General features: G+C 33.1%; 2 protein-coding genes across 2 annotated transcripts; both read left to right on the top strand.

Annotated features, from left to right (window-relative positions):
- Positions 1 to 1,656: 1,656 nt before the first annotated feature.
- On the top strand, positions 1,657 to 6,248 carry LOC130636707 (anaphase-promoting complex subunit 5-like). The gene is made up of 2 exons (XM_057446524.1): positions 1,657 to 1,796; positions 3,911 to 6,248. Exon 2 carries the CDS (start codon positions 3,924 to 3,926, stop codon positions 6,192 to 6,194), a length of 2,271 nt encoding a protein of 756 aa, XP_057302507.1. The 5' UTR covers positions 1,657 to 1,796; positions 3,911 to 3,923; the 3' UTR covers positions 6,195 to 6,248.
- Positions 6,249 to 6,808: 560 nt separating this feature from the next.
- LOC130636708 (regulator of nonsense transcripts 3B-like) lies at positions 6,809 to 15,733 on the top strand. Its single transcript, XM_057446525.1, has 13 exons — positions 6,809 to 6,968; positions 7,437 to 7,543; positions 8,280 to 8,386; positions 8,707 to 8,802; positions 9,308 to 9,418; positions 9,571 to 9,656; positions 10,231 to 10,275; positions 10,832 to 10,908; positions 11,019 to 11,082; positions 11,424 to 11,808; positions 14,248 to 14,402; positions 14,578 to 14,644; positions 15,092 to 15,733. Exons 1-13 carry the CDS (start codon positions 6,882 to 6,884, stop codon positions 15,511 to 15,513), a joined length of 1,809 nt encoding a protein of 602 aa, XP_057302508.1. The 5' UTR covers positions 6,809 to 6,881; the 3' UTR covers positions 15,514 to 15,733.
- The last annotated feature ends 632 nt before the right edge of the window (positions 15,734 to 16,365 follow it).

The following is a 16,365-nucleotide window of genomic DNA, read 5'->3' as shown; positions in this document are numbered from 1 at the left end:
AATAATAATAATAATAATAATAATAATAATAATAATAATAATAATAATAATAACAATAACAATAATAATAATAATAATAATAATAATAATAATAATAATAATAAAAATGAAGTATGCTAAAAAAAAAAAACGGGTAACTGAACTGTTCAACACAAAAATTTGTTAATTTCATTTTTTCAATTCGCACTAAACGAAAATCCCTTAAAACTCATCCGCATTAATAAATAGAGCGAGGGGAAAAAATTGTTCAATTTTTGAAAAATAGGCCATTCGCACTAATTAGAGAGGCTTGTTAATGCAAATCCAAAGGATCAGGGAAATTGGTTCCCGAAAGTTCCGCTTAACCGGGGTTCTACTAATCGAGAGTAGACTGTATTTTCTTGAAGTAAAAATCAAGGCTTTTTTCCACTCGCGAATTTTTCTCATTCAAGCAAGATATTTTCCCACAGCCAATGGCAATTAAAACACGTCCTTTATTCCGAGGGCACTTTATCACTAATTTGACAGTGTTGCTCTTTGGCGGCCAAAAGACCTTGACAAAGTTCTTTTACAAAGAAATAAAATTGATATTGAAGAAGAACTACTTTGTTCATCACTAACATACTGCCAAGCAGTGAGCGGGAATCCATCCGCGGTCCCCAGAACGTGACGGGCGAGTATAATGCGTGTACGTCATATTGAAGATATGATTGCCGTCATGATCAGAGGTCTGATCGGGGTGAAGCATTCTTTGTTGAGAATGAAATACGGATGTGCTGTGATAAATATTCACCTATATAAATAAAATTGATGTTTCATGTTCACATTAAGCCCCCTAATAACAGTTGAATAACTTTGCGGAGATATTACGTTTTTTTTATGACAATTTGACGTCAATATAATATATAAGCGTCAAAAGAGATAACGTAGTTTGTGGTTTCACATCTATATGCCAATTTCTGGAAAACAACTCTGATAATTTATTCGAAGCCTCGTCCCCCCAGGACATTTTGCTTTGCTGTTGAAATTGCGTAATGACGACTCAGAGACCACAAGACCATAGAGACGAGGTTGATTATTCAGATTTTTTACGAAAGATATCATGATTGAGAGTTAAAATTTGTAAACAAGCAACATTTAAGATGGAAACAAACTTAAGCAAATTGTGTTAAAAAAAAGAAAAGAAAAACCCATTTACAGTAGATAAACTCTATAAATGCTTCCAGCTAGGGCACTCAAGCTAAACTTTCACTTAATTTGAATTACATTCGTTTTCTCAAAATAAAAATCCTTGGTATATATTTGGCTACTCAGTATAACTCAATATAAATTCAAACACTTAAAATTCAAACGTTTTTCTGACCTTGGAGCTCTCTTTACTTTCGATCACTGCGTCGTGTATAAAGGGTCTTAGGAGAAGCAAATGTCATGAACACTAAAAGAAAATCATATTTAAAAAACCCCAAAAAACGAAATTCCTCATATTGCATCGGCCTCGATTATTAAAACTCGCTGCTAGTCTGATTATTTGACGTAAGCCACCGTCAATATTGATATATTTAGCTGATCCCTACCCTTTTGACCAGAGTCTTCTCCGTGAACTATCGTTTTTGAAGAATTCCGTCACTTGCTTCCAGGTGCTCGTCATTCTCACTTTATGTAAGACTTCTGGTTGGAACAATAGTGAAAGTGAAGATAGACCACCCTGGACATAGTTAGATATGCTGGTAATGCCGTTTGTGTTGTATGAAAGTATGATCCCGTCAGGCAACAACCTAGCTGCTTAGCTAAAAAATAGGGAGTTATTACAATAGATAGTAAGTAGTCGTTTTAATAATAAAGTATGTGTGCAATTTTTTAGCCTGTCTAAATGATCATGGGTTCCATCCATCCCCACGAAAAAGGAAACAAGGGGTGTGAAAGCTCCACAAGAAACTTCTGCCAGTCAGGCAGGGCGAACTGTAGTTAGCCTGTAGAATGATAGTCAGCTGATGCATACATATGGTGCATACAGTATAGTTAGCTGCTCATACAACTATTTACACCGTAGAGATTTTTTTTACTTAATTCTTTTCAAGAAGCTTGATGTATATAAAAATTAGCTAATTGACAATAGATAGATAGATAGATGTGCATATTTTACATGGCTAGCCTCACAAATATCGAGGGATATACCCTGTCTATTATTTCCAGGAGGGGCCATGGCGTAGATGGAGAGTCCTAGAGTATTTAATGCTCATTTTGAGCTACGCAGACCCAATTAGAGCCCGCGCTCTACTAGACAACTCCCGGCAACATCCAACGGCCCACACAGTGTGCCATCTTCCCAATTTCCCTCTTGGGTTAACCCGGGGCTATGGTAACATTCACCCGCCCATGTTGAATTGCCGTCAAGAGGAATCGAACCCCGGTCTCCCGCACAGAGTACGAGAGCTATAGCTAACCACTAATCTACGGCGCCACAATGCACAGAATTTTTAGTGTTTATGCACATTATGTATGATTTGAAGCATATGATAAACAGTATGTTCTTTTTGTTGAGTACTACATTTCAAGAGTCATTATATTTCTATATCAGGAAACATTTTCTACATCAACATCTAGCTGTATTTTCTGTTAACAATTGTTTTTAGTTACACATATATATATATACTGAAAATCTTCAAACAAAACACAATTTTTTAAAAAAAGTGAAAAATCAAGTTGGATGAGGTCAGATAAAAGTTCGTTCCAGAGCAAAATTTTCATCCGACTTTATCCAACAAAAAATAAACAAAAGTGATGTCAGATAGGTTTGGTGTATCATTCATCCGAATTTTGGAGTGTTTAAAAAAACAAAAAAATCAAAGTTTTAAATGATTGGATTGATTTTCAAGATAAAACTCTTTCATTTTGTTTACAGCTTGAAGAAAACAAGATGTTTGTTAGTTCTTCCCCCAACTTCTTGTTTTTCTCTGCATTCTTTTTCGTCATCACAATCTGCAAGCTCGTTAAATACAATTACCATTGTGAGCATAGTGTTGTCCTTCGTTTTGAAAATGAAAATTACTAAACTCGCGTGTCAGATAAAAGATGTGTCACAAACGAGAAATTCAATTTAGTCCAACATTTGAATATTCTTCCAATGTTCCATCTGACCTTCCATTTCCAAGTCAGGTGAAAAGTCGGATCGGTTTGCTCTGACTTATACTTTAGGTTTATGTTTATAACATGACCCAAACTTGTCACTGACACCGGATATCATTCTTGTTTTGTTTAACATTATTTTAGCATTTTCTGATACATCAGGTTCTGAAAAAAATATGTCCTGGACCATGGCATATTGGGTCCGAAACACAGTGCAGTACTGCTAATCCAGAAGCCCCATGATATGTTTTATCAAATTAAACCTTTTTTGCTTTGGCAAAGATAAAACTGTTTGATTGAATAATATGGAACCTGTGGGAGCATGTTTTTTATACAATTTAACCGAAAGGGATACCTTAGTTTTTGCTTGCGAGCCTAGGGGATCCTGTCACCCGCTTCACAACCTTTTCTATATTGATTCCATGGGCTTAATAATTGTGTATGCAGCTTAAACACAACTAGGTTTTGTGGGACAAGTATATATTTATATATATTCAAGATTTTTAGAATTACTTTTACATGTTTTTCTTTAATCCATTTTTTTTCAATCCTTATCCAGTGTATGAAGACTGACTTAAAAATCTATAATGTTATAATGTAATTAGATTGTGTGTAGCATTGTGCAGTACTCCATTATCTATTAAATTTTATCAACTTCCAAGAGGGATTTTTTTTGTTTGAGGAAGGAGATTTACTATTCATTAGATGGCTTTGTCATTAGAGGGATTAGAGGAGCACATTATGGCCTGTTTGAAAAAATGTCTAGTGCTGCTGTATTTTTATTCTATCAACTTTTCTATTGTAGAATACCTGACACAATGTCAGCAATTCTCCCGCATCATATTTCATGTGCTGTATTTGTGCAGTCAATATTATTAAGAGGAAAGGGAGGAGATGCGTGGAGTGACGAGATCCCATTAGAATCCCAACAAAAGTTATTAATATCTGCTCTTAAGTTGATTCGAAATTCAAACATGCGCTGGAGTGATTTTCAGACTGGAATTCAGGCGTTACTTGACAAAGATATGCTCTCCAATATTTTAAAGGATATTTACAGCAATCAAAATATCGAACAGCTAATGGAGTTTATAAAAGAGTTAGAATTGTTATTTGATGGAAAGGAGCAAGTACTAAAAAATTCAAGTGTGTTGGGCTTGTTTTTTAGAAGATTGATTTTGGATTTTAAAAAATTGTCCTTTGAAGAAGTTATGAAATTGGCATTGTCTATTCATGAGTACATAAATGTCCCTAATCAAATAATTTCTGTTGGTGAACAATTTGATGAAACAACAATGGATGTTAGTAGTATGGAGCAGAGTCTACTGGAAGAAGAGAAGGAAAATGTTGTGCAACCATCTGATATTAACCATAGTTCTGTTTCCACAATGGGTGCACCCACACTTAGCAGAAATAAAGCTGTTCGATTTGTAACAGACCAGGTAAACCTAATAGAAAGCAATGATTATACTGCAATGAACCCAAAAGAAATCAAAGAAAAGACTGACCAACTTCAAAAGTTACACCCAGACATTTATGAAGTGTACTACTTGTGTTTCTTGAATTATTTACGTGTCTCAGAAACAAACAAAGCAACAGTGGCATTACAAATGTACTTCGATTATAAAGTGTTTCAGGATAACAAATTGGACGAAGAAATTTCTGCATTAGAAAAGCATCAATTAAAGTTTAAACGCTTCCGTTATTGTGCTTTAAATCTTGGTATTATGCACTGTCACCATGGAAACTATTCAGAAGCTTTAATTTCTCTAGAAGAAGCTGTTCGTATAGCTCAAGAAACCAATGACAAAAAGTGTTTAAATCATGCAATGTTTTGGTTGAGTTTGGTCAAGGAAGAAATAGGTTGTGCACACGAAGGGGAAAATCATTTGAGGCAATTTATTGCTGATACGAAAAATGATTTAGTGCAATCAGATGGGACAGTGGGTTGTCAAGTTATAGATTTTTTAGGACTGTTACGATTTATAAAGCTGCAGTCTATAAAGGGTGGTGAAAAACCAGCAAAGCTTCTTTCAACTGTGACACAGTTAATCATATGTAATGCATCAACAGCTAAATCAGCCGAACTTATGCGGTCAATGTTATTGGAACTTTACGGCTTTTCCAGTATGGCTACCATAACTGCACAAAATGTTTTGCAATCAGTACCAAGTAATGCCTTACCAAATTCAATGTCTATTTCCGGTGAAGAGTTAGCCATGTCACTTTGTCGTTTAGCCAACCACCACATCAATAATGGATTTTACAAAGAAGCTTTCATAATTTTTTCATACGTGAAAGACAAATTTCCCTTATACAGTAAACACCATAAAACAATTAGCCTGTGTGAAATGAAAGCTCATTTTAGACAAGTTATTGCTGAGAGAGAGATTGATCAAGCTGTCCCTATCTGCAAATCTTTGTACAAACTTGACAAGCTAGAAGGAAAATATGCTTTTACCATTGTTGATGTGTTGTATGGAAATTTTTCCAAAGCATACAAATCAGTAAAGGAAATGTTAGAGAAAGATATAAACAATGAACTAGGTTCATCCACTCGACCCATTCTTAAATTTCAGTTGTCGTTGCTTGAAATTGATATTTTACTGCTCTCAGCTAACCCTTCTCAGGCTGTTTTTAAAATCTTGGATCTGATAACATTTATTGAATCCAAACATATGAATAATCTAAAAATTGATGCAAATATCTACTTGATACAATACCAATTGCAACAAGGTTTAGTTTCCAAGGCAGAGGCGTTAGTGAATGAAATGATTATTGATGCATTGGCAAATGGGACCTGTTTGCAAAAAGGGATGTTATTTTTTTTGCAGTACCAATGTTTGAAAAGTGGCAGTATGATAAATTCTGATGCAGACAAATCAACCTTGTTACACAGCCTATCTTTGTTGGACAAATGTCTGCAACACTTCTCAAAGGGAAATTTCAAACAAAAAATCAAAGATATTTATTATGAACAGGCTATCACTTTCAATAAACTGGACTACATACAAGAACGAAACAAATCGTCAACACAATACAGGTTACTACATGAACGTTTAAAAGATATGCCAAATGTAATCTTATTCTAATTTCATGTTTATGATGGAAATTTTTAAATTAATAAACAGGTTTTGCAATTATAATGTCGTCATTGATCTATACCAAAATCTTACTGAAGTAAATGTGTCAAAAATTTGAACCACAATTTTTGTTACTCTAAAAAAAAATCACTTATAAAAATCACAATACTTTCTAATGGAAAATGTATGACCGTGTGGATCTAGTGGGTTTTGTTTGATCCCTGTCTCTTGTTTTTATTTATTTTTTTCTATGATCAGTTTTTCTTGAAATAGGGCAATTTTAGTGTTAAGTGTGCTATGCATCATTAAAATATTTTGAAACAATTAACACAAGTCAATCAAGTCTCTCTTTTATTTAAATGTTCTCTAACTTTGATTGAACCATTCTGGGTACCTATAAAATACATATGGTGGTTAATGAAACACATTTAATTTTTTTTCTTTCTTTTTTTTTGTTTTGTGTCATAAAATTTCAGTTTATACTTGCTTACTTTTTAATTTTATTACTTATTTTGATACATGTTGAAAGTAATGTTCGACTTTAAATTATGAAGCACCTGTTTTCATTTTAAGCACTACTTGAAAAATGTGACAATGATTAATGATACCTTTTAAGTTAATATCGATATAGTTTGAAAATTTATCATAAAAAAGTTATATTTAATTGCGTACCAATTAGATAAAATTCTATAAACAATGACTGGAAAGCTGGCATCGGACGGTGTTGATCAGAAGGCAAAAGAAAAAACAAAGAAAAAAGAAAAAATGTTTTTCCCTACAAAGGTAATGGTTATAAGAACATACTTCCATACTTTTTTTACAACAAACCATTTTTAATTGGATTTCGGTTTTAAATAGAGAGAGAGGGTTGAGGGAGGGAGACTAAGTAGAAGAGGAAGGGAGGGCTAAATAGAATCTATTTTTATACCAATATGTAACATTAACTTCTTCAACTTCTTTGCATTGTTTGTTTTGCATAGTTACTCTTTTTGTGACACCCAAATGGATCTGTGCTGTCATCTACATCACAAGACGTCCCTATGGCTTACTAGTACAAGAATCGTTGTATTTATTGGGAGTTAAGGAGAGGGGGCTAGGTCATGGAACTAAATAACTTTTTCTTTTTCCAAAGGAAGGGGTTATTTATGAAATGGACTAAAGAAGGGGAATTAAAGGATGTTTCAAGAAAGCACAACAATCAAGTTAAAGCAAGAAAAGGTTAGCATGTGTAATTATTCACGTTTATTTTAGCTAGTGGTACGAAGATTACCACCAACCCTTTCAGAAGAAGAATTTCTGAAGGAATTGGGAAATTTACCTGAACACAATTTTTTCAGATTTGTGGCAGCTGATAAAAGGTATTTTCTAAATCTTGTTTTTGCTATTATTATAATCTTTTTCTTGGTTTTACTAACTTTATGTATAAAAGCGCATTGTATGGCAGACTATTCAGGTTGTTTTTAAACACGCCTGATTTAAGGACTTACATTTGTCCATCACAAGTTATCAAAAGTGTAGGTAAAAATTTAGTTTACTGTATTATTAAGATCTATCAATTTAATATTTTATTCTGTGTTACCAACCCGTTGTGAGTATTGGAAATGTTCAATGCCAACCCAATTTGATTCACAAAAGCGTGGAAGCATGGTATCGATCACCATGCTGCAAAGGTTTTGTCCTGCCAAATTTCTTAAAGTAAAAAAAAATTAATATAATTAACTTTATTTGTCTAAACCACTAAAAAAAGATTAGGTCTAAATGTTGCCAATTATTTGTTTTATAAGTAACCAAAAAAACTTTATAATCAGTATCTTTTCATTGAAAATCAAATTAATTTAGTAATAGCAAATTTTGACATTTTCTGTCATAAGTTATTTTAGACCTTGTAAGGGATGTGCATTCAAACTTTATCAATGTATATATGTTATAAAGGTTAATTGATTAACATAATTTATTTTTTGTCAAAATGACACTTGTTGGCTCGTCCTGCAAGGTCGTTAAAATGGGAATAACAGAAAAATGTGATATGGTTTTATCCTTAAATTTTATGGGGAAATGTTTTAAAATCATTTTCCAAGTTTTCGTTTTTTTCAGTTTCAGCACACAGAGTTATACTAGAGCTTATATCAACTTTAAAGATTACACTGACGTCTTTGATTTTCGTAATAAATTTGATGGATACATTTTCTTCGATACTAAAGGTATTTTGTACAATTTTTAAACTGTTTTTAAACAAATGTAAAACAAATAAAATTCTGACTCATTCTTTTGCATTGCTTCCTTTCCCTGTTCTATATTTATTCGTGAACATTGTACATATTATTTGCAACTTTTAGGCACACACAAAATGACTTTATTTCTTTGCAATGTGCTTTATTACTTCACAGATTTTTATTTTCTAACTATTAACAACAGCTAGAAAGCCGAATTATTTCGTTCATCTTAAAGTTTTCTTTAAAACTAAAAAGCTTACCCCATATAAAAATAAATTTTTCATATAGCTATTCTGTTTTAACGTTAGGTAGAGAGTACAGTGCTGTTGTTGAGTTTGCGCCTTGTCAACAAGTACCCAAGGAGAGAAAGAAAAAAGACCACAAAGCAAACACTATTGAAAAGGGTATGTAATGTTTAGGCCACAGTTAAAACACGTTTGAGAATATGACAACTATTTACACTCTCTTAGGTGAAATAACTTAACATGTGCATATGTCATTATTGGAGGTCTATATTCTTATTTCTCTATCATTTTAAACTATAGACTATTCATTTTAACCTGAATTCCCAGCCTGATATTCTTATAAAGCATATTCTTATAAAAGTGAGAGTGTGTAATGTGAACTTTGATTTTGAACGCACTATACATATATTGCACAAAGCATAAACAAGTCCTCTTTTAGCTAACTATATTTCTTGTTTAATATTTAATGATATAATGTTTAACAAATAACTTCGATTTGTCAAGAAATGATTGCACAGCAGCATGGGAATGTGATTACAAAGGAGGCTATTCGTCCTTTCTCTATTCTTTACGTTTTGTTAACAAAAGGCTACACTTAGTGTCAACAGTTTTAGCTATTTAATTTTGTATCCTTACATGTTATATACATAATTGTACTTTGTAGATCCGGATTATTTGCAATTTCTTGAACAACTTGAACAAGAAGAAGAACGACTGCCAAGTGCAGAAATTTATATTGAAGAAATTGAGGCCATCAAAGCAGTTGACAAAAATAGTAAGTTAGAAAATTTTTCCAGGAGTTATATTCAGGAAACTAGCAATTGTTCTGCTTGTCAACCCAAAAAGGTCCATTTTGTGCTCCTCATAATTTTCACGCAACACTTAAATTTAGAAAAGTAGGCTAACCTTAGGTTACGCTGTCTTTAGAACAGAAGATCTCCACTCCATTAACTGAGTTTTTGAAAGAAAAAAGAGATGCTAGAATCGCTGCAAGACAAGCCGCTATTGCTCAGGTTTAGTGCTATTTTATTCTGTCTGTCTGTCTGTCTGTCTGTCTGTTCGCCAACATTTTTAGAAGGTTTCAAGGCTTCACAATTGTGAGAAATTTTAAGTTCTAAATGATAGAAATATCAAAACTTTAGTGCATTTGACTGAAACAAATTTGAAAAAAAGAAAAAATTACGTTTTTTTACACTTTACATAAGACAAAATCCTATAGCAAAAAAGTAAAATTTTAGTTGTATGTGAACATGTTGGAAAGTATTTGCTAGTACACCTTTAATCAGGGTGACCACTCTTCCTAGGAACTCCTTACTCCAGTCTCTGTATTTATTTTTTTTAAATTTGTTCTTTATTTACGTTCGGTTTTAAGTCCTCACGTTATTGAAACCATTTACTTCTGGAAAAGGTCAGGAAACTGAAGATAAGTGGTTGTTTTTAGCAGTGGAAGTACTTTAAGCGTTATCAGCATTATATGTAAGTGAAGAGGAAACTGTTTTGCATGCAGTTATAGTAAAACACAATAGGTGAAAAACCAGTACGCTTTTAAAGTGTATACATCATGAATAAAAAGCACTTCTTCTTTAGAAAGAAAAGGAAAGAAAGATGAAGATCGAAAGAGAAAGAGAGAAGGTTTGTTCCATTTGATTGATTGCTGCTCGATTATTGAAATACTGAAATGTTTAATACATGAATTGAATAGGTGTGCCGATTTATAACTGGTAATAACTTGTTAAAGAACATTCTTGTGTTAGTCTGATATTTTATGCAAAAACTTCTTCACATTACGAATTCCTCTTAGGTCTTTCTAGAACTTTTCATATCATAATCTTAATTGACATATTTCAGTCATTTCACAACAATCTAGGGAAAACGTATATATATTCAGGATTGCAATACCTTAAATATGCTCTAATCACTTTAAAACTGTTCCAATCTTTTACAAAAGTAGTATTAACTTGAAACTTTCTCTGTGAATCTTCTTAAATTTTATTATTTAAAACTTTTTCTTAAAATTTGTTGATTTAAATTTGGTGATTTACAAAGACAGCATTTCCTGTAATCCTAATTTTTTGAGAAAATATTAAAATCACCTTAAAAATGACCAGTCCTTAAAACTCACCTTGGTAGTATTGTATTGATGCACAATAGCAGATTGTGTGTAGACTTTTATATTTTCGTTACACAGCGAAGAGAACGTGAAAAGGAGAAGGAGCGGGAAAGAAAGCTAAAACAAGAAGAAAAAAAGGCGGACAAAACAGAAAGGTAAATCTTCAGCGCGAATTATACTTCATTCGACTTTTTCTTGCATCGTGTTATTTGTCTTTATGTATTTGTCTTATGTATTTGTCTTTATGTATTTGTCTTGTGTGTAGGAAGTCACCAGAGAAGTCATATCGTGAAACAAGAAAGGCGAATGAAAAGAAAGATAGTAAAAAGGTAATGTTGGCGTTAGTGTAAATGTGTAATCGAAATTTTATTCACAAATATTAGCTGTCCCTTTTAGAAACTAATTTAAAAAGTACCTGTGATGTCTTTTTAAACCTTCAGGAAGTATGTTGTTGCGTTTGACGTTAAAGGTTTTACAATAATATAGATTACTACTACTTGTAATTTTTTTTGTCTAAACCCAATTGCGTAACAGTTTTTACCGAATGACTACTTCAATATCTGTGAGTTTAATTACCTCTACAGAGAATATTTCTGATTCTTCGATTAAAGATCCCATTTTTTTTCATAACCTGTCTACATGTTCCCAATACGTCAGTATTTTTACGCAGGATGCCACGAGCAGTGGTGAATATCGTAAAGAGCGTGAACCAGACAGCAAAAACAAGGAGAAAAAGGGCACTGAAAAGTATTCTGACAAACCTCGCAATGATAAAGACAAGTTTTCAAAGGCACCCGACACAGAACGGGAAACCTATAAAGATCAAGAAAAAGATCGAACGCCAAGAGAAAAGGAACGATATAGCTCGAAGGAAAGATCTAGGGGAAAAGATAAGTATCACGATGATCGATATTACGACGAAAAGTATAAGCGACCTCGCGAAAAAACGAAGGAACGAAAAGATAACGAAGATTACGAATTTACAAAGCCACGAGAAAAGACCCAGAAAGCGAGAGAAAACGAGAAAAAATCAAGCGATGATAAATATAAACAAGGTAAGCTGCCCTAAGTCGGAGAATAATAAGTTACTCACACTTCGACTCTGATTAGTTATTCTCACTCAAAATATGACAAGTTATTCTCACTTCAACTATGATAAGTTACTCTCACTATAAGTGTGATAAGTTACCCTAACTCCAACTATGATAAGTTTCCCTAACTCCAACTATGATAAGTTACTCTCACTCCAACTATGATAAGTTACTCTCACTCCAACTATGATAAGTTACTCTCACTCCAACTATGATAAGTTACTCTCATCTCAACTATGATAATTTACTCTCATCTCAACTATGATAAATTACTCTCACTTAACTGTGATAAATTACTCTCACTTCAAATATGATAAGTTACTCTCACTTCAAATATGATAAGCTACTCTCACTTCAAATATGATAAGCTAATCTCACTTCAAATATGATAAGCTACTCTCACTTCAAATATGATAAGCTACTCTCACTTCAAATATGATAAGCTACTCTCACTTCAAATATGATAAGCTACTCTCACTTCAAATATGATAAGCTACTCTCACTTCGAACTAAGATAAGTTACTCTCACTTCAAATATGATAAGCTACTCTCACTTCAAACTAAGATAAGTTACTCTCACTTCACATATGATAAGCTACTCTCACTTCAAATATGATAAGCTACTCTCACTTCGAACTAAGATAACTTACTCTTACTCCAACTATAATAAGTTACTCTCACTCCAACTATGATAACTTACTCTTACTTCAACTATGTTAAGTTACTCTCAGTCCAACTATGATAAGTTATTCTCACTTCAACTATGATAAGTTACTCTCACTCCAACTATGATAAGTTACTCTCACTCCAACTATGATAAGTTACTCTCACTCCAACTATGATAAGTTACTCTCACTCCAACTATGATAAGTTACTCTCACTCCAACTATGATAAGTTACTCTCACTCCAACTATGATAAGTTACTCTCATCTCAACTATGATAATTTACTCTCATCTCAACTATGATAAATTACTCTCACTTAACTGTGATAAATTACTCTCACTTCAAATATGATAAGTTACTCTCACTTCAAATATGATAAGCTACTCTCACTTCAAATATGATAAGCTAATCTCACTTCAAATATGATAAGCTACTCTCACTTCAAATATGATAAGCTACTCTCACTTCAAATATGATAAGCTACTCTCACTTCAAATATGATAAGCTACTCTCACTTCAAATATGATAAGCTACTCTCACTTCGAACTAAGATAAGTTACTCTCACTTCAAATATGATAAGCTACTCTCACTTCAAACTAAGATAAGTTACTCTCACTTCACATATGATAAGCTACTCTCACTTCAAATATGATAAGCTACTCTCACTTCGAACTAAGATAACTTACTCTTACTCCAACTATAATAAGTTACTCTCACTCCAACTATGATAACTTACTCTTACTTCAACTATGTTAAGTTACTCTCAGTCCAACTATGATAAGTTATTCTCACTTCAACTATGATAAGTTACTCTCACTCCAACTATGATAAGTTACTCTCATCTCAACTATGATAATTTACTCTCATCTCAACTATGATAAATTACTCTCACTTAACTGTGATAAATTACTCTCACTTCAAATATGATAAGTTACTCTCACTTCAAATATGATAAGCTACTCTCACTTCAAATATGATAAGCTAATCTCACTTCAAATATGATAAGCTACTCTCACTTCAAATATGATAAGCTACTCTCACTTCAAATATGATAAGCTACTCTCACTTCAAATATGATAAGCTACTCTCACTTCAAATATGATAAGCTACTCTCACTTCGAACTAAGATAAGTTACTCTCACTTCAAATATGATAAGCTACTCTCACTTCAAACTAAGATAAGTTACTCTCACTTCACATATGATAAGCTACTCTCACTTCAAATATGATAAGCTACTCTCACTTCGAACTAAGATAACTTACTCTTACTCCAACTATAATAAGTTACTCTCACTCCAACTATGATAACTTACTCTTACTTCAACTATGTTAAGTTACTCTCAGTCCAACTATGATAAGTTATTCTCACTTCAAGTATGATAGTTACTCTCACTATCAAGGTTGCAAAAGCTCTTATTTAACAGGTGTGTAGACTAGGCAAACAACGTTGCAAATGCGCTAGTTTATAAAACAATGAAGGTCTGATAAATAGGGAAACAGGATATGACGTCAGCAAAAAGAAGCGTTATTTAAGATTTAAAAGATCTACAAACCAAAGACCCTAAGTCCTAACACCGCACTGAACATTGACAAAATTCAGGGTACATGTTCAGTGCTTAAATAGAAACGTTTTTTTTTTTCGGTTTTGGTTACTATCTTTGAATTTTCGCCGTTTTTTTAAAATATTTTCAGGGTTGTATGTGTTTTTGCTTTAAAGGGGAGATTAAATCATTTTAGATAATGAAAAGCAGGTGAAGACCATGGGTGAGGAAGAAAAAGCAAAATCTACCACAGAAGATCTGAGTTCGGCTGCAAGTAATGAATCAGTTAAGGACAAAAAGTCGGAAGAAACAGCTGTAAATGATCGTGCGAGTCCTACAAAAAATAAAAAGGTAATTTCTACTGCTTTGGATATTAATGATCAATATTATTATTATTATTACTTTTAAGAGGAAATCTAAAAAAGTGATAAAAATTGATTGAAAAATTAATTCTGGCAGTAGAACGAACGGCGAATTTCAGTTTGTTATACTCACTTTGTACTCGTTGCTTTTGTCTTTCTTATAGCCAAGACCAGAGATGAAGATCTATCGACCACCGTCCGCTAGTAGAAATATTGACACCAAAGACAAGGGTAAGTGTAATGTCAGCACAAATTAACAGAAAGTGAATTAAGCGTGATTACTTTTGCTCGCAATCATTAAGTTCTGACCTGTGACACGACTTCATCGTTCTTAACAAAATTTCGCCAATCAAGAGAATATAATATTCCATTCTGAGGAAAGTCCTTAGTATTTCTAAAAATGAATTGGTTATTCAATTTTTTTAGCAAGGTTTTTTGTATGTTAAATCAACAAATACATTCTTCTAAGGATTTGTATTGTATGACTGTAGAATTTTACAATACAACTTCTCCTTAGATTCGGTGCAGTACATAATTCTGATTTTGCGTTTACTATATTTAACTTAGAGTAAATAATGACATTGTTGTTCGTTTAATTAAGACAACGCCAATTCAAAATTTTGTTTGCATCCAGGGTTCCGAACGTTTATAGTATAAATTAACTTTTTTTTTCTTCAGATGATAGAAGTGGAAAAGAGAACGACAAGGACAGAAAAAAACCCGATAAAAGTAAACCAAGTCGTGATCGAAATCGAGACGATCGTTATTCTCGATCTAATCGAGAAAAATACGATAAGTATGATCGGTACGATAAATATGATCGAGACCGCCACAACGATCGTACTTATAGCGATAATCGTAGAAAGACTGATCGAAGAAGCGGTGACGGCGGGCGCACTTCACGTAGTGAGCATGAAAAGGATGCTGATAAAACGCGCGAAAAAAAAGTTGATCAAGATCAAGAAAAACGGAGGAAAGACAACGAAAAAACGCCTGAAAAGAGCTCAGTCGCCGAGGAGAAGAAAGATATCGATAAGGAGCGAGCAAAAGAACTGGAACAGGAACGTTATAGGAGAAATTGGCTTGGTGATGAGCCATGATTTTATTTTTTATTAACACTATTTCTCTACTGGCTTTCACCCTTCCTAATAGCATAAGTAACATCTTTTTACTTTACACAAATGGCTTCTTTAAGTGTGTATATAAATTAATTAAGTTTTCGTTTAAAGCGTTTAACCTTCTCGACTCATCCAAGGAACAAATTGTTTATCGACAAATTGTGTATATAATTTATCAACAATCAAATGTTACATTCAAAAAGTGTCCTTCCTTATTCCAGAGGTTACTTAGGCTCTTTTGAAAGTTGTTATATTGTGATTTCTTGTTGGACAGTGAGAAAGTAGCGTACGAAGGAAATGTCAGTCTGAAGTTAAAAATAAAATGCCTCAAATCTTTGCAAAATCTTTTATTATTCGAAAAAAATACAAGAAGACCAATGTACTTCGAATACTTTGTTAATGATCGCCTTAGAGCGGTTCGGTATCAGTCGGTTAGGGCGCGATATTTTCCCCTATATTATTCACGTTTTTGTATGGAGTTGAACTGTGGTGCGCAGCTTCGGTCCCATTTTCTCTATTGTTTTTTCGTGTAAAAAAATAACGGTACTCTTTGGATGAGGGAGATCATTTTTACTTACTCGAACATGTATGTTTGAGATGACTATCTCCATCAGTCGCTACGTAGGGACAAGTTCTCGACTTTGGTGGCTAGTTTGTATCGGCGAAAGTAACACAGTAGAACAGGTCCAACTATGTGCTCAACAAATAAAAACTTGTCTAGCGGTCGCAACGGTGTGTTACCACTGGTATCTGTAGAGCGATTTTAGTAAAAGCATTTTTAAAGTTAAAGGAGATATAAGAATATAGAAGAATTTTCAGTCGTTATAAAAAATT

This window comes from Hydractinia symbiolongicarpus, chromosome 3 (genome assembly GCF_029227915.1).
Source record: "Hydractinia symbiolongicarpus strain clone_291-10 chromosome 3, HSymV2.1, whole genome shotgun sequence".
Lineage (NCBI taxonomy): Eukaryota > Metazoa > Cnidaria > Hydrozoa > Anthoathecata > Hydractiniidae > Hydractinia > Hydractinia symbiolongicarpus.
This window is presented reverse-complemented; position numbering and strand designations above follow the sequence as displayed.